Source organism: Anser cygnoides, chromosome 4, assembly GCF_040182565.1.
Source record: "Anser cygnoides isolate HZ-2024a breed goose chromosome 4, Taihu_goose_T2T_genome, whole genome shotgun sequence".
Taxonomy (NCBI): Eukaryota; Metazoa; Chordata; class Aves; order Anseriformes; family Anatidae; genus Anser; species Anser cygnoides.
Genome location: NC_089876.1, coordinates 17,650,424 through 17,676,019, shown reverse-complemented (window position 1 = coordinate 17,676,019; position 25,596 = coordinate 17,650,424). Strand labels below are relative to the sequence as shown.

General features: G+C 36.2%; 1 protein-coding gene across 10 annotated transcripts in view; it reads right to left on the bottom strand.

The window, feature by feature from the left end:
- SLIT2 (slit guidance ligand 2) overlaps positions 1–25,596 on the bottom strand; it is a 264,142-nt gene that overhangs the window by 4,439 nt on the left and 234,107 nt on the right. For all 10 annotated transcript variants that reach the window (XM_066995708.1, XM_066995705.1, XM_066995709.1 and 7 more), the window contains 6 exons: positions 18,441–18,534; positions 16,377–16,514; positions 16,043–16,283; positions 15,586–15,716; positions 11,398–11,552; positions 2,689–2,977 (listed from right to left, as the gene is read on the bottom strand). In XM_066995708.1, the coding sequence (XP_066851809.1) occupies positions 2,689–2,977; positions 11,398–11,552; positions 15,586–15,716; positions 16,043–16,283; positions 16,377–16,514; positions 18,441–18,534 (1,048 nt within the window). The remainder of the gene's footprint in view (positions 1–2,688; positions 2,978–11,397; positions 11,553–15,585; positions 15,717–16,042; positions 16,284–16,376; positions 16,515–18,440; positions 18,535–25,596) is intronic.

The following is a 25,596-nucleotide window of genomic DNA, read 5'->3' as shown; positions in this document are numbered from 1 at the left end:
AGTATTTCTGGAAGCTTTTTCCTTTGTACTCTACTCCTTTAGTACAGTAAGAATTTTGGTAAAATTGAAAAGAACGCACAACATATTTTAACTTTGACAAACTTGAATTATCTATTAAAAACCTTTTTTCAGCTTATAAATGTCACCAAGTTCCACTCACTGATGACAGCTACGCCACAATTCTCTATCTGTACCCTTTATTCTGCCCAAGTGCTTTACCATGGTGTTAACTGGAAAGAAAAAGAGTATGGGAAGACCTTCTCAACACAGGATTTTCAAATGGTGCAACACACAGCCTCCATCCACATATCCAGTTTGGGATTAAACACTGTAGATATGAAACACTTTCAGGACATCTGATTTATGAAGCTACTCAGGCAACACTGATATCATGTCATATTCTATGCATGCTGTTTTAGATATCAAAGCAATCTGTGTCAGGATCTTTGGTAAAATTCTTCTTGACTTAAAGATGATTAAATCTTAGCTAATGCCAGATCTTTTACTTTTGCTTCCACCTGTTCTTTGAAGAATTTCATTAAAAAAAAAAATTCATCTTCAGACCGTACTGCAAGGAACATCAAGCTAAGTGCAAACTCTCAGGCACAGTTTCAGCTTATCTAATTTTAGGTACCTATGTCAGGCACTCGTTAGATTTGTAATTGCCATAGGCTCCCCACACACTCAAGAAAAAAAACAAGCTTATCCATAAGGTGATTAGACCACTTGAGGTCTAATTTACTCTTCAGAAATGTGTTTCTTCCTTTAGCAAGCAACTATCGAGCAAACTTTGGTCACTTTATTCCTAACTCAAGCATCTTGATTTATGTAAAATAAATCAAAGTCCTAAGCTTTTTATGGTGTGCAAGGATCTCTAAAAGATCTCCTACATTTTCCAAACAGAGATCACAGTAGTAACTCTGTTTCTCAGATAAAGTGGAACATCTTATTGTACTAAGCAGACAAAATGCACCTATTCAATAGGCAGGATTTAGAGGTGCATCAAGAAATCAAATCCCCCAGAAACTAAAGAACAGAAACCTCCTTCATTCCAAGTAAAGAATTTTGGTTTGGCTTTCTCTGCTAAAAGCTCACAGCACTATATACAACTGAAACAAAAACAATACTTGCAAGAGCTAACAAAATACTAATATCGTGCTCACTTAATTCCATCCATGAAAGAAATTCCAAGCTGTATGTATCTGATACTTGCCAAGTTTTGTAATTCATGGCAAGAAGTACTCAGTTTGGGTATAGATGCATATAGTTTTAAGAATCTATATATAATCTAATTTTTCAAGGGTATTTCAAAGAAATTATGTGTTCTCTTATTATAGAACTTAATGGTACAGATCCTTATTTTTGACTCCTAAGGTATAACATGGATGTGATAAACACTGCATTTATATTTTTTAACCTGCTGTGACTTTCTTTCTTTCTTTCTTAAGCAACTGTAAAAGCGAACAGTGTAAGAAAGAAGATTCATAGACAATGAAGTGCTACAACGATATGCCTCAAAATTTCACTGATATGGCTCTGGGAAGAGTTCAAAACTCAATAGCACTGAAACAGTCCATAACCAATGTAAACAAAGCATGCTAACTAGCGTATAAAGCTTTAAAGGGTCAGACTCTCAACACACACTATGTCAAAAGATTACTTAAATGTAATTTTATATTGGAGTCAAAATTTGCCTTATTAGAATGTCCTAGCAAACTCAGGGCACTGGTCTTCAAAAATCAAAAACCATATAGGCCAGAGCACTAAAAAAGTCCAGGCTGGACTACTTTACCCTTGGAAACAAACAAACAAACAAACAAACAAACAAAAAAGGTGTTTGCCAAACTGCAGCAAGGACAGCGGGACAGCGGTAAGGGTAGACAGAATGATATCTTTGTTGTGCGTGACCAACACAACCTGAAGTACTCTGAACTTCTGAAGTTTCTGATCTTCTTGTGCTGGGAGATCATGAGCCAAGAAATTTTACTTGTCTCTGTAGCAAATCGATAAGATAAATACACATACATATAAATACTTTCATATCTCTATATAGATACACACACATATATAGATGACCCTCTCTATAAACATAGATAAAATGTCCAACATAAAATGTTCTTTTAAGTCTACAAAAAGAATTAGCACACACATACTTAAACAGAAGTTTACCACAAAGGTAGAAAGCTATTTTTCAGCCAAAACATGCGGTATTGTGGAAATATGAAAACTATTAGAAACATCCATTGTATCAAGGTTTTACAACACTTTAAAGAATAAGAATTGTATTTCCTGATTTCTATACAATTATAATCATTTTTTTTCATTTGCAAATTCTTTGAAATTATTTTTGTGTTAAGTATCATACCAATAGTTGCACTTGCATCACCGTAACTCATTACATAACTAGCCAGTACAGAAGCATGTAACAGCACAGCCTCCAATCATATCCCATGTTAAGGCTTTAGGCAGAACTACAGTGTGATGTGTGTATCTGCTCCCCTAAACAGGGAACTTTTCCATTAAGTTTACGGAAAGAATACACTATAATCTGGATGCTGTTTTCACTTTTACATGCTCAGCATATTTTGTTTCTTGTTGAAAAAAAGTGTGAACTTTTATGAAAAAACATATATAAGAGGATAATTATATGCATATTACACTATTGTTCTGTCTTGAGGAAGGACATACTTATTTCCGAGACATGGGTCATTAGTTTGTTGATCACAGAGCGGTCCAGTCCATCCTCCTTCACACTCACAGGAAAAGCCTGACTGGCTGGTAGCATGGCATGTTCCATGCACACAAACTTTCTTATGACAAGGCTCGCAACCTGGCAGAATTCCCACTTGCAGTGGCACGTTTCTGAAGTCCTGGAGTTCACTGTTGATATACAGATTACGGATGCAACCATGGAAGCTTGTGCCGTTCTGGCCCGGAGACTGGCGTAAAGCTGCAATGTTATTTTTCACAGGCATGCCTAGGAAATGAACAATAGCAAATAATCAATACATTTTTGGTACGGTTTCCATTCCATACCATTTTCCCTATTTTTTTTAATACATTAAAAAATGTACTTATTCCTAATTAATTCTGTGCAGATAGTCAGCCTACAACAATGTGCAATGAGCTAGCATTTGGAAAACGTCCTGGTTGTCAAGCATGCATGAAAACCAACTCTAAAACTGTAAGTCTTTAGCTCCAACTAAAGAGATGGATAGAGGAGTTCATACAGGAAGCTCACAACTATGAAAAGGTTTGAGCACATGACTGTTTTTGATGTAATGCAATTAAGTCTAAGATATTGTCTGAATCTTGAAAAAAAAAAATTGTTGAAATTTAGCACTTTACAAAAATCATGCATCAACTGCTAAGATGCTCAAATCCAGAAGAATTTGGTAGGACCAGGTCATCAATTTGGAGCTGGCATACACATTTCAAATGTGAAATTTTGCTAGTGAATATTTTTTAAAAGAAACGCTCAAGTGAGGGAGGTTTCATTACTTTCAAAAATACTTTTGTTCAGCGTGCCCTAAAAGAAGATTAATAAAAAAGTCACTCATAGTTTGTTATTACCATTGCAATCAAAGATAGACAATAATAACAATAATTCAATATCAAAATACTTATTTGTAGATATTTCTAGGTAGTGCAAATGCTCATTATTTTCAGAATATTTCCTTTGTTGTAGTCTATAATTGTAAGAGGTGGAACTGGAGCAGGAGTCACATGTATGTAATTTAGTTATCATTCCTTTGGGTTACTTTAGTAATTTATGACAATTCAGACAAACACTACTCTTAAACATTGTTTCCTTTTAAAAATAAAGCTTTTTCTTCTATTATTCTGCCTTTCTATTTTTTTTAAACTTATTGCCAACATTTTGCCCTATATTAATTAGTCCTTAAGACATAAAATTCAAATAATTAATGCACAAATCTTCAGTGCCTCCTGAGACTAATAAGTGAAGGAAATCAAAGTGTATTGAGCATTAAAAAAAATGTGGTTACCTGAAAACAAATATGATCGTTAGCTGCACAGCTGAATTCATAAGCAAAATTAGCAGTTTTAATTCTGGTACTTAGTAAGATAACAACCAGAGAAAGATCTAATGTTCTGCATTGTTGCTCCTTAACCCTGTAAACTTCTAACGTTTTTATACAGTTACTCAGAATGAAGAGTTAAGAGTACTGTGGAATGGCTGTGCAACTGAATGAAGTAGACCTGCCTTTCATTTACATGTTATTATAATTTCATTGGGCTATTCTACAGTTATAGGAATTAATAATATCGTATCTATACTGCTTAAGGCTTAATCTTCTCTGATCTTATCACCTAAGTAACATAGGCTTAGGGCTATTATATTAAAGGACTCAGACTGCAAACAATCATTAATTTTCATTCCCTCAAAACTATTTGCTGTATTTCCAAAATTCAGAGTCAAGGCAAAGTCATCATGGACTCTTAACCCCAAAGTTTCCCTTGAAAGCAATGCTCAGCAAATATACAGGCATATGACTTCAGGTACCTAATAGGAGAATAGATGCACTGAATTTATCCATTGCAAAATTAATTATTGCATTAATGCAATGCTAAAGTAGATATATGCAAGTGTCAGGAAATTTAGATGTGACTTCTGGGAAGCATATAAGAATATATCACACAATATAATATGAGGTATATGACATATGTTTCAGAGAACTTTTTCTCTATGATCTCTAATGCAGAAGACATTTTGAAACATATATGCAAGCTTTTAGCCTGTACAGTTTATGCTTCTAGCAAGTTAGCAAGTGTTAGAAGACCAAAATGTGTGCAAATGCTTCTCCTTTTCTTTAGAAATATTTCTTTGACAATTTTTAAACAGAAGTTCTTTATCGTTTGGGAAAGAACTGCCATGGAAATGATGCAGACATATTTCAGCTGTATTTTCTGAAAGGTAAGAGAGCATCTTTGGCATTGTCCCTCATTTCCACCCTCCTTTATGCTTTTGGTCACAGAACCTGCTACAGGTGAATTATCAAATCCACTGCCCAAGGAGGCAGATGGTAAGGACTCTATTAAATAACAGGCATACAATAATACTGTCAAAATAAAGGACACAGAGAAGGATATAGAGAAAGCAGAATATAAAGAATTAAATTTAAAGGATACAGAGAAGGCAGAATTACTGAATGCCTTCTTTGCTTCAATCTTCACTGCTAAGACCAGCCCTCAGGAATCTCTGACCTTAGAGACAAGGGAGGAAGTCTGGAGAAAGGAGGCCTTTCCCTTGGTCAAAGAGGATCAGGTCAGAGATCTCTTAGGCAAACTTGACACTCACAAATCCATGGGCGCAGATGGGATGCATCCACAAGTGCTGAGGGAGCTCATGGATATTATTGCTAGGCCACTCTCCATCACCTTTGAAAGATTGTGGAGAACAGGAGAGGTGCCTGAGTACTAGAAGAAAACCCCTGTAACCCCAATCTTCAAAAAGGGCAAGAAGGAGGACCCAGGAAACTACAAGCCAGTTAGCCTCACTTCCATCCCCGGAAAGCTAATGGAGTCACTCATCCTGGTGGTCATCTCCAAGCATATGGAGGATAAGAAAGAATAGCCAGCATGGGTTCACCAAGGGGACATCATGCTTGACAAAATTGATAGCCTTCTATGATGGAATGACTAGCTGGGTGTATGAGGGGAGAGCAGTGGATATTGTCTACCTTGGTTTCAGTAAGGCTTTTGACACATAATATCCTCATAGGCAAGCTCAGGAAGTGCGGGATGGATGAATGGACAGTGAGGTGGATTGATAACTGGCTGGATGGCAGAGCTCAGAAGGTTGTGATCAGTGGCACTGAGTTTACTTGGAGGCCTGTAGCTAGCTGTGTCCCCCAGGCGTCCGTACTGGGTCTAGTCCTGTTCAACTTATTCACCACTGACCTGGACAATGGAACAGATTGCACCCTCAGCAAGTCTGTGGATGACACAAAGCTGGAAGGAGTGGCTGATACCACAGAAAGCTGTGCTGCTATTCAGAGGGACCTCAACAGGCTGGAGGTCTGGGCCATGAGGAACCTCATGAAGTTCAACAAAAGCAAATGCAGGGTCCTGCACCCAGGGAGGAATAATCCCATGCACCAGTACAGGTTGGGAGCCGACCTGCTGGAAAGCAGCCCTGCAGAGAAGGACCTGGGAGTCCTGGTGGACAGCAGGTTAACCATGAGCCAACATTGTGACCTTGTGGCCAAGAGGGCCAGTGGTATCTGGAGGTGAGTAGGAAGTGTGTTGCCAGCAGATTGAGGGAAGTGATCCTGTCCCTCTACTCAGCCTGGTGAGGTCTCACCTGGAGTACTGTGTCCAGTTCTTGGCTCCCCAGTATAAGAGGGACATGGAGCTACTGGAGCAAGTCCAGCGGGGGGCTACAAAGATGATTACGGCACTGGAGCATCTGTCATATGAGGAGAGGCTGAGAGAGCTGGGCCTGTTTAGTTTGGAGAAGAGAAGACTGAGAGGGGATCTTATCAACGTATACAAATATCTGTAGGGTGGTTGTCAAGATAATGTGGCCGGACTCTTTTCAGTGCTGCCCAGTGACAGGACCAGAGGCAACAGGCACAAACTTAAACACAGGAAGTTCCATCTGAATATGAGGAGACATTTCTTTACTGTAAGGGTGACAGAACACTGGAAAAGGTTGCCCACAGAGGTCGTGGAGTCTCTGTTCTTTGGAGATATTCAAAACCTGCCTGGATGCAATCCTGTGCAACATGCGCTTGGTAACCCTACTTGGCAGGGGGGTTGGACCAGATGATCTCCAGAGGTCCCTTCCAACCTCAACCTTTCTGTGTGATTCTGTGAAAATGAGCATCTCATTAAGAAGCTGCTAGAGCAGAGCAGCTGCAAATGAAAAGCAGCTGATGCCTTACCTGTGTCAGAAATAGCGACTTCTGTGAAACAAGATGTCACTCTCAACTAGTAAAATACGCTATAATTTCTGAAAGTAGAATATGAAGTGAACAGTGAAGCCTGTGACCCTGTTGAAGAGAGAAGAAAGTTTCTCCCTTTAGACTTCTTACCAAAAGCCATAAGCTTTCAGTAAGATTTATTGAGATCTATTATAGAAAGACTGAAAAATATCTAGTGTGTGGTCTGACCTCAAGAGAGAGCCACAGAGTTGGAAAAAATGTCACACGCACACACATATACAAAGTTATAAATTGATTACCCCCCTTTCTGTAAAAAATAGATTAAATTACCCCCTTCCCAACCAACCAAAATAATTGTGACCTAAGAATAGCTTTGTCAAAAGAGAGAGAGAGAACCATACAAGGACTTGCTGTCAAGTCTGAATTTCATTCATCCTGCCAGCTGAGGTGATGCTTACCAGAAATGCCATTTTAACAGAAAGGTGATAAGAGTAAGTGTAAGCTACATGATGATATAGGTGTCAAACTAAGACTTTGGCAAAGATAAGAATACTGCATAAAATTCTAGTGAGAATTTGAGTTCTTAACTGAAGGAAATGTGTGATCAAATTCTTTAAAAATTCTACATAGATTTGGGTACAAAAAAAAAAAAGAATGAATCTCAAAAAGATGAGTAACATAAAAATAAAAGAGTGAAACTTAACAACTTAACCATCTGAAAAACTTTAAGATGATAAATATAAAAACATAAAGAACATAAAAGCTTTTTTTTTTTTTCTTCATCTTGTAATAACACTCTTCTAATAGTGATTTTCTTTCTGTTTTGGACCAACATTTTCTACAATAGCTGAAAGTATTTTTCTGCTTGGAGCCTGAAGGTGAAGAACAGAAATAGAGGGAATGCAGGACATCTCTAAAGCATATGCTTCATGATGAAAAAAACTCCTGCTCTTAGGAATCAGACCACTGTAGGAAAAGGTAATTTCTGAAAATCTTTTGATACTTCAAGAGGATGATGCAGATTAATGTGATTCTTCTAATGGAGACACAGACCTGCAAGGTGAAGATGCAAGGAAGAGAACCATATGTCACAAATCAACAAATAAGTGTTAGCACTAAATGTTTGTACTTGGCATTTCATTAAAAGTTGCCCACAACAGACAGGGCAATCATTCTGTACTAATCTTAATTTTCAAGAAGTTGTAAAATTGGTCTTAGAAGTCATTAAACAACAAATGGATGTTGACAATAAAGTAAGGAAGCACACAGTGTCTTCTGAGAATACAGGACCATCTCTCCTTCCAAAAAATGTGACACAGAACACTATGTAAATAACACTGCAGAAATCACAGAATCACAGAATCGTCTAGGTTGGAAGAGACCTCCAAGATCACCCAGTCCAACCTCTTACCTAATACTAACAAGTCCTCCACTAAACCATATCACTAAGCTCAACATCTAAACATCTCTTAAAGACCTCCAGGGATGGTGACTCAACCACTTCCCTGGGCAGCCCATTCCAATGCTTAACAACCCTTTCCATAAAGAAGTTCTTCCTAATATCCAACCTAAACCTCCCCTGGCACAGCTTTAGCCCATTCCCCCTCGTCCTGTCACCAGGCACGTAGGAGAATAGACCAACCCCCACCTCGCTACAGCCTCCTTTAAGGTACCTATAGAGAGCGATAAGGTCGCCCCTGAGCCTTGTCTTCTCCAGGCTGAACAATCCCAGCTCCCTCAGCCGCTCCTCATAAGACTTGTTCTCCAGACCCCTCACCAGCTTGGTCGCCCTTCTCTGGACTCTCTCGAGCACCTCCATGTCCTTCTTGCAGCAAGGGGCCCAAAACTGAACACAGTACTCGAGGTGCGGCCCCACCAGAGCCGAGTACAGGGGGACAATCACCTCCCTAGACCTGCTGGCCACGCTGCTTCTTATACAAGCCAGGATTCTGTTGGCCTTCTTGGCCACCTGAGCACACTGCTGACTCATATTCAGCTGCCTGTCAACCAGTACTCCCAGGTCCTTCTCTGCCAGGCAGCTTTCCAACCACTCATCTCCCAGCCTGTAGCGCTGCTTGGGGTTGTTATGCCCCAGGTGGAGGACCCGGCACTTGGCCTTGTTGAACTTCATGCAGTTGACCTCAGCCCATCGGTCCAGCCTATCCAGATCCTCCTGCAGAGCCTTCCTACCCTTGAGCAGATCGACACATGCACCTAACTTGGTGTTGTCTGCAAACTTACTGAGGGTGCACTCTATCCCCTCATCAAGATCATCGATAAAGATATTGAAGAGGACTGGCCCCAGCACTGAGCCCTGGGGGACTCCACTAGTGACCGGCCTCCAACTGGATTTGACTCCATTCACCACAACTCTTTGGGCCCGGCTATAAAGCCAGTTTCTAACCCAGCGAAGCGTACGCCAGTCCAAGCCACGAGCAGCCAGTTTTTTGAGGAGAATGTTGTGGAAAACGGTGTCAAAAGCCTTACTGAAGTCAAGGTAGACCACATCCACAGCCTTTCCCTCATCCACTAAGCGTGTCACTTTGTCATAGAAGGAGATCAGGTTTGTCAAGCAGGACCTGCCTTTCATAAATCCATGCTGACTGGGCCTGATCGCCTGGTTGCCCTGTAAGTGTCGCGTGATGACACTCAAGATAATCTGCTCCATGAGCTTAACTGGCACTGACGTCAAACTAACAGGCCTATAGTTCCCCAGGTCTACCCTCCGACCCTTCTTGTAGATGGGCGTCACATTTGCTAGCTGCCAGTTGACTGGGACCTCCCCTGATAGCCAGGACTGCCGATAAATGATGGAAAGCGGCTTGGCCAGCTCCTCTGCCAGTTCTGTCAGTACCCTCGGGTGGATGTCATCCGGCCCCATCGACTTGTGATGCAGGTGAAATGATGCAGGTGAAAAAATAGGTACACTTCCACAACGCAATCCTCCTTTGAAGATGTGTGATACAAGGCAATATTAAAGGCAGCTCATATATTTCATAACATCAATTATTTTCTTTGCTGGTATGAGGAGCAATGAGTAATATTGAATTATATCTTGTACTTCTTTTCATCTTAGACGGAAGGAGGCAATGACCAAATCCAAAAAGATGTGACAAAAAACCTGAAGTGTTCCAAAGAAACAGTGGTGATTTTTAGATACAAAACTCATCCCTCATCACTTGCAACTGAGGCACTTGTTTCTCTGGTTTTATAGGAGAAATAGACTATTCTCGATCAGAATGAAAGGAATTTCTGTTTGTCTTTCCCATTACAAATAAGTCTAAGAAGCTGCTGTGAGGTCTTCTGTATTTAGAAATATTAGAATATTTAGAAAGAGGATAAATAACACCTTTGATAGAGAAAATAAGTGACTGATGAACGTACTATTGGTAGCATAACCTTTTTTTTTTTTTTGCACAGAGTGAACATGCTCAAGTCAAAAAAACGTAGACACAAAAGAGTTCTTAAGAATTGGACAACATTACAATGATAAAGACAAAGAAAGTATGTATTCTTCTTACAGAAAGAACAGATCAGAAGGAGACTCCTTAGAAGTCTCCTGTAAGAGTGTGAGGTTAAACTAAGTAGAAGTTGAAGACTGGTAGAAGATTGACACTATTTAACAACTATGCTGAAGCTCTGATCATTAAGAATGACACCTGCTACCCAGGATGGTCAGAAGGCACAAAGTGGTGGCTGAAGTTTTTGACTCTTAACCTAGGTTATGCAGGCCCATCAAAAATTCAGCAAAAACTGCTGTTTAAAAATGGGCTTGAATCCATAGTTCTATACAGTAAATCACAGAAAATAATCAGAAATGTTCTATGTTTATCTACACAATAACATAATACCAGTTTTACTGAAAGAATGATTTCTTCTCAAACCAAACCAAATCAAACCAGAAAACTCCCCAAACAACCCTGCCACATACTGTATGGCAACTATCCAGTCTCTTCCCTTGTTACCAAACCAAATAACCAGTAACTCTTATCAGCCCTAAGCAATAAGATCTCAAGACGGAAATTATACTTCAAGACTTTATACTTTGCTATCATTTCCTGCAGATACCTGTACAGTGAAATAGAAATGTAAAACATGACCAAAACAGAATGCTACAATTCTACACTTTCTGAATAGGCATTACTGAATCTTCGGGTAGCTAAATGATGTGCACTTCTTCATTACAATAAAAAGCTACAATGAACAGTAGAAAATTACAGAATTTTCCAGTGGGCATCACATATCCATACTGATTAAATAGCAACAGATACAGTTTATGGGGACATGCTTCATTTTTCAAGTAAATTCAAAGTATAAGGGCATTATTTATTTTCAGAGTACTAGCTACTCTTCCAGTACTATTTGTTAATATTGAAACTATTGAGACCAACTGCTCAAAATTCATTTTAAGATGTTATCTCAATGAATAAGTCTCTTACTATGTATTTATTAATGTATATTACCAGACTAAATTAGCTGATTCTCTTACCTCCTACGTACAGTGGAGAGTCAAAATTCAGAGTGGACTGCTTGGACAAATTGGTAATTATCTTGGGGCTTCCTCCATCAACAGACAAAGACAGAATCTGATCCATGGCTAGCAGCTCCACAATGTGGAAATTGCCATCATTAATAGTTTCCACACTGCAAAATAAATATTATACATTTAATTCTGGTTAGAACCATTCTGATTTTCTTTCACTTTAATTGTTAATACAATTTCAGAACAAAACTTCTCCAGGAGTACAGTTTCTGGAAAACTAGGTTATAGTAGGACACGCAGGCATGCATAAGAGCCAATACAATGTTATACTCCTTCAATATCACTCTATTAGTGATATGTATTGTAGTTATTAATAGCCACTTTTCATTGTCATTCCTGTCTTCATCAAATCATGAACTGTGAAAATACAGACGATATTCTAAACATGAGTTGAAATACATTTACTAGGCAGAAAGCCAAACACAAAAACAGTTTGTATTTCCTACACAACGATGCGATTTTTCAGTATATGTGTGTATGTATCCTACATGTTGCAAAGTAGTGAGTTTACATATTCTGCAAGTATGAAGGCTTGAGTTGACTCCAGTGATATATAAACCTATAGTTTCATGGAATATGGAACAACATCTGACTTTAGGCCTACCAAAGAAAATCACATCATTGGTCTGGGCAGCTCTACTGATGCTAGCAGTAAGATAATCTGTAGTGTTTATTAGGCCTGGTTATTTCTGTGTGCAGTTTCTGGCTTGTACTGTGAATGTTGTGGTGTTTTTGTTGTTGCTGTTGTTTTGCCTGTGTATACCATTTCCTTCTGCTGACTAACAAGATATGAACCCACTATCAGGAGAATGCCTGAAATGTTTCATACAGAGAAGACTTTCTTCAAGTGTGGTACTTATGCTGTGCAAGGACATGCCTACACATTAATGTTGCTAAGTACAAGTAATGGCTGTCTGTACTTATTAGCGTCAATACTATACAGCAAATATTTAAGTGCAGGGTAGCTACTCTGCACTTGAGCACAGTTTAGGCACATCAGAGAAGCAAGTCTCTGAATTGAGTAATTCCAAGTCTGAATACAGCATTATACTCGTATTACTTCTAGCCCATTTTTAACTGAAGAGTTAAGAGCTGAATGTATGACTGTATGGAAGTTATGACAATGAGCTGTAGTCCAGAGACCAGCCATAACCATTCCCATGGCAGCATCTATTTGCTTTAGAATGCCATCAGATAGGTTAGCTTAAGCCTTTGAAATGTAAATTAAATGAACCAATTGTATGATGTTATGCTGAGATGGACAGTCATATAGACAGTGAGCTCTTCTTATTACAAAACCAGTATAGAGGAAAAGGATTATCTTCCTAAATCTCTGGGCAAAAATCAAACAAATTACCTTATAACATCTTTAATGATGGTTTAATTAACCTAACTGCATTTGCCCTGGAACAGATCAGAAGCACTCACATAGTCATTTACAGCTGTGATACATTAAGCTGCTTCTTAGCTATTTATTACCAACTTCAGCTATGTAGAGAAGTCCAGACCCACATGGATATAAGATTGCATGGTAGCATGCATGTTTTACATAAGCTGAGCTCTACATGAAAGGACAAACACACAGTGCAGACACTGGCAGAATAAGCAGTTTTTGAGAATGGGCAGGAGGGCGGACCGACTGAGAGTTTCAGTGTGGCGAAGAAAAAGGTGGAGTTTATCATTCCTAAAGAGTATGGTCTATTCAAATCATTAGAGGTTGCTTGCTGTAGTCGAGCAATAAGAAAAGTGCCAGGATAAATTTAACACATTTCAATGAATCTAGTAAAAAAAAAAAAAAAAAAGTTACAAGAATTAAAATTGGATACGACTTTTTGGCTCAAGTAAACAAGAAGCCCAGATATAATGTTCTTATTCCAAGGCAACTTATGTTAGTTTACAACTTATCAACCTTTCACACTACAGTATTTAAAATGATGAGAGCAACACAGAACGTGTTTTTATAGAAAGAGGTCATTATTCCAGGGAAGTATAAAACATAATGTGTACAGAGCATGTGTTTATTAAAAGCTTCTAGTTTTTAACTGTTTCACTGGTAAAAATTTACTGCAGAAAGAGGAGCTCTCCTAGCTAAGAGTGGTTTAAATTAAAGGGGAAATAAACACAAAGCATATCTGTGCAATATTTCCTGCCAATGCACTTACATTACTTCTAGCCCATTTCCCATTGGAGAATTAAGAGCTGAATGCATAGATCCTAATGAAAAGCTGTAACAAAAACTGATTTAAAGCTTCTGGAACTCTGTAGAAGAATAATGATTTGTGAAGAAATATTCCCATATTTCCAGTAAATATATGATGAAAACTGCTTTACAAAATGAAGAGGTTTATATATATATATATATATATACACACATATATTAAAAACAAACAAACAAAAACATTTATCATTTAAAAATTGATGTCTAGACCGAACAAAACCCAAGCGGATCAACTTTTCCAAATTAACCATCTCCAATGAATTAATGTTCATTATTGATCTAGACACTGCCATCATCTTATCTTGTTACTCATATTTACTTACGAGTGCTTTGGGGATGATGGCTCTTTCTGCCGTCAACTCCCATTGGTAAAGCAGTTCTCATTCACTCTACAAAGCTAGACTGCTGTTATTGTTCATTCTCCATATTTATCATGATTAAATCATCTGTTTGCAACTTTGTTTTATTGCTACTACAAGCACCTCTGCAGGCTTTACAGCTCCCACTTGACTCCTTCTCAACGCACCATTTCTTGACTGCCATTTATATAGTAAAACTTTATTTTAACTTGGTTTAATCTCTCTACTCTTTCTGTTGTTGTTTGTTTTTGACCTCTGTTTCAGGCATCTCATCTTTGGTTAGTGAAACACAGCTTGCCTATTCTTTTTTGCAATTTTAAATTTCTGTTAAATACTTAAATCCTCTGTAAAGTCAAATCCTATTTTTAATATACAACAGTAGATACAATTAAAATACATATAGTATTTCCACAGGTTAAACCATCTCATGGAACTGTAAACAACGTTTTAAATCATATATTGCATCAGAAAACAGAAGCAATCTTCAGATCCTTCTTGTATAAGGATATGATTTTATTAATCAACTTAATATTGTATTTATTTTTTTTTTCCTGTGGAACACTACTAAAACCACAGTTCCCTTGCTGTTATTACCTAAGAAAGTTTAGCATTGTTTCCCTGCTACATAGACTTAAGATTTTGATTTTATATTGCCATTTGGGTGTAACCATTTCTAAAAATCATTTACTTTCAATGTTATGTCAGAACAGTGTCAGCTACTAGAATCTCCAGCAAGCGAATACTCACTAGATAATAGTTTTACAATGCAAGATGTGTAAATACAGTAAAAAGAAGATTTGGGAAAAACTAATATTAATACTCCCCAATTACTTCTGAATGTATTTGTAACAATAGGCAGATCAATGACGAAGTGATGCCTGTTGTCTTTTTGCTCACTCTTGCAATGTCTGTATGCAAATCCTTAAAATGAGTGACAAGAAAATCTGGGAAATTCAGTTAGTATTTTTTTTCAGAAAATCAGAGAAATTTGACTTAAGAAACAGATGTGGATTCTATCTCTTGATGACTTTGGAAGCAAAAAACATTTATTTTTCAAAGGTAGTGCCTTTTTTAGAATCAAATTTTTAGCTTTCTCCTCCCTTGCCAGGGAAAAGTCCCACTTTTTAAGACTGCCTAACACAGAAGAGAAGAGAAACTAAACTGCCATTTCATTTCTGCTTATGCAGTATAGTTCTGCACTTTACCCTGCACACTAGAAAACTACTTGGCAGTAACATCATGGGGAAAAAAAAAAACACAACACTTTCACATGTGAGTTTTACACAAATGTATAAATATTCTGCTGAAAGGCTAACTCAGTTTTAATGGATCAAATAATGTATTATCTTTTTGACATATGTGCATTAGAGTTATTTTCCAAGCAAAATCATGTCTTTTGGCAATATGTTTTAATTATGAAATATCTGACAATACATTAAATTGCATGTAGTAGTTCTTTTAACCATCTACTCAAAATATGTGATTTTGGTATAAAAAATGAAGACATGTTTTGTTTCAGTTACTTTTTTTTTTTTTTTTTTTTAAATCTGTGTTCACCTGTAAATTGCAGAGGCTGGATAAGATCCTGTGTCATAACTGACCCTCACTCTACCACGGTACAGCTCTACTGCTATATGATCTTTATCGCCTTTGTAGAGAAGGATCCCACTGTCTTCATCCGTGGCAATCTAATTAAAAGAAAGAAACACTTAGAAAGAACTAAAAATATTAAATCAAAATGCTGTAGTAAGTGAATTTCTGAATTTACTGCTATAGCCTATTACTTCACTGTAAAATTCTTCCTTCATTGACAACATGACAAAATTCTTTCTCTTCCAATCAATAAGCCCATCTACTTCAGTATGATAGAGTTATTCGCGTGTTCTTATATATTTTTAGCTCAAACTGTGAAAAGCTGTTTAAGTGAGCCAATCCATTGTGGGTATTTTTCCACACTATGAAAGATCATTTACACCATTTTCCAGATCAGAATCTGCAAAAGAAGCAATCTTACCTGCAGAGTGATATTGGTTTGGGGGCGTATCTTAGCTGAAGGAATTTGTAGATAGGATTCTTTGTTGACAAAATTTATACTGATCAGTTTTTCACATTTCTCACCCTGGTAGCCTGATAAACACTGGCAGATTGGTTCACTCTCTTTTATAATACACTGGGCTCCATTTTGGCATTCATAATTATCACAAGGACTGGTGCGAGGTAAAACCATTGGCGGCGAAAACTCACAAAACAAGCCACTAAATACAAATAGAAAAATCAGTATTTCAAAAAAATAAAATGTGACTTTTAGAAAGACATACATGTTTTTATTGTCTTCAGATCTTCCTCACCTGTATCCTTCCGGGCAAATACATGTATACCCATTAACTGCGTCAGTACACTGTGCTCCGTTTTTACATTTGTTGTCCTGACAGTCATCAAAGTCAATATCGCAATGTTCACCTACGTATCCAGGTGTGCAATCACATCTGTGAAACAGGAAAGCAAGTTGGATAACACAGTGCCTCTTAATAATAGTGTGCTTATGACAAAGCTAAGGACCTACTGAATTATTTAAAACTTGAGGAAAAAAAATCATTACTGTGACTTTGTATTTAAAAACTATGTAGCTTAATCATGTTATTATTTGGAGAATCTACAATGCATGGAATCCAGGTTTGCCAGTTATACATGCTTACTCATTATCTGACATTATATCGAATAACTTGTGTCTTAAAATCTAGAGAGCCCTCATGAATCATTTTGACAGTTCTTGGAATTTATGAGTAATGCAGAAAGTTGAGGGATGTGCTAAGTGGCTGTGAACACTAAAAATAATCAATTATGCTTAGTTGCTGAAACTGAGAAAAATAATCCAAGGTTTCTGTTATACTGATGGATATTTCCTTTGTCAACTGAGCAACTAGGATTGGGCCAATGATCCATTTATTCAGTTTATAGGTTATTCATAGTTTTTTTTCCACTAGAAGATCAACCAGACCAATAGCTGCATGGTTAGTGAACTAATGGTAAGTCTCAAAACACACCCTATCCCTTCCCTGGGACCCAAATCCCCACTGGACTGGAAACTTCACATTATCAAAATAGTATGTAATTTTGTTGTTGTTGTTTTGATTATTATTTTATTTTTTGATTATTATTATTTTATTTTTTTTTACTCATACAACTCTCATTGTTAATGCTAATGGCATTTCTGCAGGGAATTCTCATATGTTAGATTGAGTGAATGCTCAGAACTCTGTGAAAAATGAGTGGAAAAGATTACTAATTCATACATTCACATGTTTTTCTTTTTATTAAGATGTATGTGATTGATTTCATTAGAGCTTGTGATTCCCTTCTTGATGTTGTTTCTTCTTGTATCTAAGACTTGCTCTAAAGAGCCAGGAGTCATTTCAAATAGCTGTGTAATGTTACATTAAGTACTTCAATAAAGTATGTCCCAATTTTTACTCAAGAAATATGAATCAGAAAATGGAATGAAGAATATAAGGCACACTATTAAAAAGTGAGATACATGCTTGAAGTTAATGCATGTGTTAGTTTCTGATTTAAAATCTCAGAAAGTGAGATTTTAAAGATGGAAGATTAATGAACTGGGCAGTCAAGTATAACATACCAAACTAGGTTTACTGAAATGACATGAAGATAATAAACATAACACAGACAAATTTAAATCCAACAGGTTTTCTATTTTCCAGTTTAAAACTATCAACTTCATTTCATTTTCATATGAATATTTGATATAGTTGAATATTTTTTTGCCACATTTTAATAACACATTGTTTCATAAGTAGTAGGAATGATTATCATTCCTAGATAAGCTGATTCTGGGACAAGAACATACTGTGCATAAAACATGTGCGAAAGCTGCAGGTTTCCTAAATTTATTAACCCAAAGCCTATTAAAAACACTTTAAAGTGTGTGTACTAATTAATTATAAGGATATGGTATAATTACGGATTAGTTTTCTTGGGAATTAACTTTGTTTTATACCTTTCACTGTGCCTTCCTAATAACCTCTTTCACAATTAATTCTCAGAAAGCAAAATAATAATTCCACTTCAGATAAACATAATTATTTTCCTACTGGCTAAGCTACTACAAAGGTTTGTATAGACACTTACATAGACTAACCGCTCTATATTTTGTTCCTCTTTAAATTCTCACTGAAATTAGAACTGTTAAGGATCTTTTAATTCAGAAAACATATTTAAGATAATAATGTAGATCTACCTGAAAATAAATGGGTCTATACTACCACAATATTTGATGATAGTTGAAACCAGTATTTTGAGAATAGAATGTACTTCCAATAAAAGAAAAGAAGTTGAACAGGATAAATAAATAGAAATTTAGACTCAGATAGATCGTGACAATATTTTAAACTTACTTGTAACCTTTGGGTGTCAATATACACTTTGAGTCATGTTGGCAAGGATTCAGGTTTTGAGCACAGAAATCTAGTTTCTCCTCACAGAGCTCACCTGAAATGTAATGTATGTTGTCAACTCAGTGAAAACACCACAGTGACCTGAAAATAACTGTATTTTAAAAGTAACTGCTATGATTTTTTTTTGTTAACACTAAAAAAATACATACCTCATGATATAATGAATACATTTCACACAGAAATATTCAGATTTGTACTATAAGTAATGTGTTCCCTGAAAAAACACCTGTTAATATTACTGTCTGACAATATAATTCCAATTACCCAACAATGAAAACTTGCTTTCTACTTTTTCCTAATTGACAATCCAATATACCACAATTATCTGTTGTCATAATATGTCATAATATACCTGTTCTGTGAAAAGAAAAGAAAAATAATTCCCTGCTGTTAGAAGCTTAACATGGGCTGGATAATCTATAAAATATTTTAATATGGTTAAAATAGGATCTCATTGCAACTTTTTGAAAAGTAAACACTTATATGTATGTAAACAGATCAACTAATGTCTTGTTCCCTAACTAATCAGAAGATACCATGAATAGTGTCCTCACAAATTTTATCACTGGTTTGTAAAAGAAGTATAATTATTCTAGCATCCATAAGAAGAATATATGTATTTTAAACCCTATACCTGATGAATTTAGAGACTCGATCTATTGGGACCTAAAACTATGGAAGGAGTAGGGTTGCTCCTTGTTATTTGTCAAGTGAGTAGAGAAATTGAACTGTGCACCAAAATGAGGAAGAAAAGAGCAGAAGACAGCAGATGTCTTCAGTGCTCAAGTCAAACTTTAATTCAGGAAGAACAGTACTTAGTATCCCTCAGTTTTACTCAGCTAAGTGTGGTGCTGGCCAGCAGTGTAGCTAGATCACAGCATGTTTAAGGCTGCCTGCCCCAACCCTCTGCTCAAGCACAGCCATCCAAAGCAGGCTGCCCAGAACCATGTTCAGGCAGCTTCTGAAGATCTCCAAAGAGGAGACTCCACAGCCTCTTTGGGCAACCTGTGCCAGGGCTCTGTCACCTGTGCAGCACAGAAGTGCTACCTGATGTTTAGACAGAAACTCCCGTGTTTGTGCCCATTGCCTCTTGTCTGGACACTGGCCACCAATGAAAAGAGCCTGAATGAGCAGTCAATATCTGCTGGAAGGCAGCACAGTACTGAGGATGAGGACAGCATCATCATGAGTACAGTGGGGGAAAGAAGAAAGGCAGACCATTTAGGGACACATCTTGGGTAGAATCACCAACAGGTGGATTGGAAAAAGGCAGAAAGGTACAGGATAATAACATCAAAATGGAGTTCTAGAGCAGGAATATGAATTAAGGTATCTTCCAAAACACATATGCACGTATATGTTTATGAACAAGCTCATCAGCTACTACTGTCATTAAGCAATAAGGTTTCTGACATCTTAAAGTGCTCCTTGTCAAGTTCTCAGAGTGCTTAGCACAACACAGAAACTACTCTCTGTCTTACATGGGCTTCTCTGGCATTACAGAAGTACACGTAATAATAAACTGAAAGCAACAGTAGATGGTTAAATGTCTATTTGTCTTGTTTTTTTTTTTTTTTTCTTCTGGGGTTGGGGTGTGGGGAGGGGCAGCTTCAACAATTCCTCCTTAGAAAGCTGTCATTTCCACAGCAAGCATACTTACCATTGTTTAAGACTACATACTATCATGACTACTCAAGACCTCACATATTATTTCCAGAACTTATTTCTTAGGATATGTAAAATTTATTTCAAACAGTAGAAAAACAAATAAAATTTAGAGGTGAGGAACAGTCCCCATTAGCAGCAATGTCAGAGAAAAAGGCAAAACTGAACAAGAGCCAAGATGGTTGTGCTGCATAAAAACACATTAGTAATATATATGTTAAAGTTTTATAATGCATGGAACCTCACTATAACCTTGAACATGGATAAAAAAAGAAAAACAGCTAGAAAAGTGCATCACAGCCATCCAGCAGGGGAAAACAAAAACAAAACAAAAAAAAGATCCAGACTGGCTCCACTGGTTCCACACAAAGATTAAAAGAAAAAAAAAAAACAAAAAAACAAATATAGCACCTTACCGATTTGCAAGTAGAGCATTTCCCATACAAAACCAAATAAGCTTTGAATTAACACAAGACAATAGTGTTCAAGCACAGGCTATTTAACAGACCTCAGGAAAGCTGTCAATAACAATGTGATAGTCAATATATTTAGGAAACTGAATGAAGATCAAATACAGGCCACTGAAGATGACTAATACACAGGATTTAAATTCTATCCTCAAAGCCTCTTCAAACTCTCTATGGACTTACTAGTCTTGAAGCGTGAAACCGTTATGGCTAGGTCAGTGCACAAAGAATCCTGAAATACCGGGGATTCTTAGCATCCCATGATATATCAAACAAAAACCAGATCCGCTTCTCTGTTCAAAGGGTTTGTTTGAAGTAATTCGTCACATAGTCTTTAGTCAATTTGTAGAACTTGTTGCAATGGCTAAAAGCCATTTAAAGGGCATCAATATTTCAGAGTGAGATATTGTTGAATATTGAATAGAGAATTCAGATTTTCAAGAACATGCAGAGGAACAAGCAAAAAGCACTCTTTTTTTTTTTAACTTAGTTTATATGTATTTTTATGGATTAGAAATGTATATGTATGCATAAAGATATGTGCACACACACATATATACGACAACTCAATTACAAATAATAAAAAAGTTAGTTTGTTCAGTACTTATAAGACTAGGACAAAAAAACTTTCTAAACATTCCCAAGATTATTAATCCTAACAGTATACCACAGACCTTCCAATATGACACATTGGGCCTATCTTTCCAGCAGGGCTGTAGGTTTCCTGTCTCTGTAGGCACAATAAGAGGTCAGTGGAAAAAAAAATAATACTTTTTCAGAAGACGAATTAAGACTGGTGTTATAGAAGCAAGCAATCTACTGTCAACTTCACTGAACTGGCATTGATTTTGGTACAGAAGAGAAACTGGGCCATGGCTTAGATTACTATAGACTTCTGAAGTTTCTTGAAGACTTCTAAGTGAGCAGTGTCTAAGCATGTCCATTTTTTATTTTTTATCCAGGTACTTATAAAATAACATAATTTCTTAGAGTACACTGCATTTTAGTAGTCATGAGTTGATGGTGTTAATGTCTTCAGAACTACACTGAAAGTTGAATTACCTCACGAAATGTTCAGGGATGCTTGAAAAGTCTTAATTCCCAAGTCATAGCTGGGAATCCTGCATATAGGCTAAGAGTAAAACTAGACATTTAGGATTTAAAAATGCTTACAGTTTTGAAAAGTATCCAATTCAAACTGTAAAATCAATGTTATACCACCAGACCTACTGCAGCCAAATGGTTTGAAAGTATCAACAGATGCTTTTGAAATTATGGTCAGATTTTGATTTGAGTACTCTGTGGAAACTTTCCACAATATAAAGGAAGATTAAAAAAACAACACTTGTCTTAAAAAGACAGGGCTTTATGTGCTGTGATAGAGTAAAAGGAAGGAAAGTATCTCTGCATTTGGAAATTGTACATAGTGTGAAATAAACCAGAATCATATAACCGCAGGGAGCTTTCAATTAAACAGTTAGCAACCAGCATATGAAAGGAAACTGGAACCAACGAAAGGACATGATAAACATGGTGTTCCATGCAGTGAAGTTGTAGTGAAAGGAGAATGTTCAAAGCCCTATGAACAAAAAGGTCAATTTTACAGGAAGTACAAACTCTTTCATTATAAAGAAACAGTAGAATTCATGACAGACTTGCACATAGAATCAATAAAAAGAAAAAAAATTAAGATGGAATCCAAAGAATTTACATCAGATACTGAACTTCTCAATGAGAATATAAGAAGAACACTCTCCCCCATCCCCCACCCCCCACCCCCCCAAAAAAAAACCCACTAGTTCTTAATTTGTACTGTTAACAGATTTATCTTCTGAGTGGAGCTTTTCCATAATGAAAACATAACTGTTTGAGGAAAAGTAAATAGAAAAAGTAAGTAGAAATACATGACACCGAATCTGAATCACTAAATAATAGCTTCCTCGTAAAGTAACATCTCTTTTAGCATATTGAATAACCAATGCGTTATTCAGAATTTAACTGAGACAATGGTGAAAGGGAGAAAATAATTTTGTTGAAATGACAAGAGTGATGAAAGTGAAAAGCTCACTGAAGGAAATATCAGATTTATCTAGTTATGCTTCTTGACTTTACTGGAAGGAAATGTTAGAGAGTTCTCTGATTTTAAAAAACATGGAATGTTTTTAAAACCATTCTACAAAATAATGTAAAACAATTGTGAAAAAATGTCTCAGTTCAAGGAAGCTTACTACCACTGTGTCTGTACCTTCTTTTACTCATCATATAACAATACTAAGGCTGTTGTAACTGAGCTTGGCTAAGTAACCATGTTTTTGAAGATGACAATGGGAACATTATTGTACACAGAAAAAAAAAGCAACAGACTAGTTTGTTTAAAAATAAGCAGTACATAAAGTGTCAAAAAATCAATGAAAATGTTCCAAAATTTAATTAGAAACTGTTCTGTTTTCATGAGACATCTTAAAAACTATGGAGTCTGGTTTCTGGTACGTAGTAGCACTAAAACCAGTGGAACTCTGTGTGATCAACATAGTCTGAATGAAGGCAACCCTCCAACATCAAAACTGGAATATTTGCTGAGATTTTACCACTAGATATAGATGATGTTTCAGATATAAACAGTCAGACAGCACTATTGAATATTGATAACTAGTTGTGTGCAACCCTTGATTACCTAACCAAAGATATAAGTTGCTAGATTCACAGGTCAGTTTTTGTTTCCTCTGTGTATGTTAATACACTGTTATGATTTGATGACATTATAAATCATAGAAAAAAAAAACACTTTGGATTTTCCAATATATAAAGACACATAGTACAACAAATGATAAAGAACAATGCAATGATATGAAAAATGATTTACATCATTGCTATTTTTCTAATTGGACAATAAATTTAAAATATAGTTATATAAAGGAATGTGACCCAGTATATTTCTGAATGAAGAGAAGAGAGCTAAGACAAATGAACATGGGCTGCTGAATATTACAGCACACTGAAAATTACTGACAAGCTTACTGAAGAAACAAGCATAAAATCACCAGTGTATTAGCAAAACTGAGTATGATATTAGAATATAAATTAGAGAAATGATTCAAAAGAAAGAATGGTCAATTTTAATCATCATAATCAGTTTTTTGCTAGAATACTTATTAATTGCTCCAAAACTAAAATACCAAATACATACTGCAGAATTATGGGTAATTACTAGTACAGCAGGATTTTCTATGTGTACATATTTATCTGTTCCAGCTTCTGAACTTGACTGCCATAAATTGTGAGTTAACTTCTGCAGTCTGTTTTATAAGCTAGGTATTATAGTCGGAGTGTTTGATTTGGTGTCTCTGTTAATTACTTCTGACTGAAATAGTCAACAGACTGTGGGAATGGTTAGGAAACTTTAGTGCTACTTAACAAAATATATACAGAAATTGCTGCATTTTTATGAAGTCTTGAATTTGACAAACAGTAGACAACAAAGTATTTAAAGTACTGAGCTCACTATTCACAAAAGACAAAAACATCTACTCTACAAGGGATAATGTAGCTTATTTTTTTTCACAGTTACAGAAGGATGCAGTTTATAATATTTAATTTATATATTTTTTTGGAATTGGAAAATATTTTTGGAACTTAATTTTAAAGTAAAATTCTAAATGTGATTCATTGCTAGACTTTTCCCGTCTTTTACCATTGCTTACCTCTGTTCAGCTATGTCTCATGCTTGTAGATCTGCAAGATGGGGCTTATTTAGTTTAACATTTTAAATTATTTTGTATGTATGCTGTTTGGCAGAAAAAAAAAAAAAGTAACTTTAGGCAGATAAGCTTTAAGACACTTAAGGAAAACAGAACGATGGATCATCTGCTCCAGCAGGGGGATTGGAGTAGATGATCTTTCAAGGTCCCTTCCATTCCCTAGCATTCTGTGATTCTATGATCATAGACTAGAATCACTAATGACAGTGATCAAACTAGTAGCAAGTGGCTTAGATTTCCAAGGATATATACTCCCCCTTCATGAAAATGCAGCTAGAATACTTTAATATACTTCAAATGACTGTACTATTGTATATTAGGAGCTTGACTACTAATCTTCATGAAAGAAAATTTTACAAGTGATGAAAAGCAAGGGTAGCAAAGGTATTGTTTTATTCTTAGAAGTTGTAACGTTAACATGTAATTCTTACAAGACTGAGGATTATGATCCTGATTTAATAAAATAATTAGAATTTTAATCAAGTTTTATATGGTATGATTTCCATTTGATTGCTTGCATGCTTAAACTTTAGGCAGGTACTTATTTGGTTACCAACTGAATTGAAAACTCCTTTATTGTAGCAGCTAGAAGGCCACTTAATGAAGTTTTGAAAGATATGAAACTAGAATTTACATCTGTGTCTTGGGCTTGCCTAAACTGAGATGATTACTTAAAATTATCCTTTCTTCCTACAACTGTCACAATTCAAAAGATGTATGCCATGATAAAACTGACTGATACTTCAAGCAAGTTATAGACTGATAATTGACTTTCATGTTCAGCTGGCAAGAAAATACAAGCATTTATCACACACACCTGCTTAACTTTGATGCTGAACTTAGTTCATATCCCTGGGTCTTTGATAATTTGTTTGTGAGAAATGTATTCCTGATAAAATCAGTAATTTTAACATGTTATAGTTCACACTTGTGTCATACACTCACAATGACTACAGTTCTGTTTAGGATTCATTGCCTTTCTACCTTTTATCACATTTTAAAGACATGCAAAATACCAGCAAGCCTAATTATACACAAATAACATCTGTTTCAACTTGAAATTGGGACTTGAGTCTTTCCACAGTCACATCTTCAGTTTACATTCCATTTAAAAAGCCATTTTTTCATGGACATAGAAAATAAGGTTGGGTTTTTGTTTGTTTGTTTCATTTACAAAAGAAAATCCTAAAATTTTTCAGTTTACAC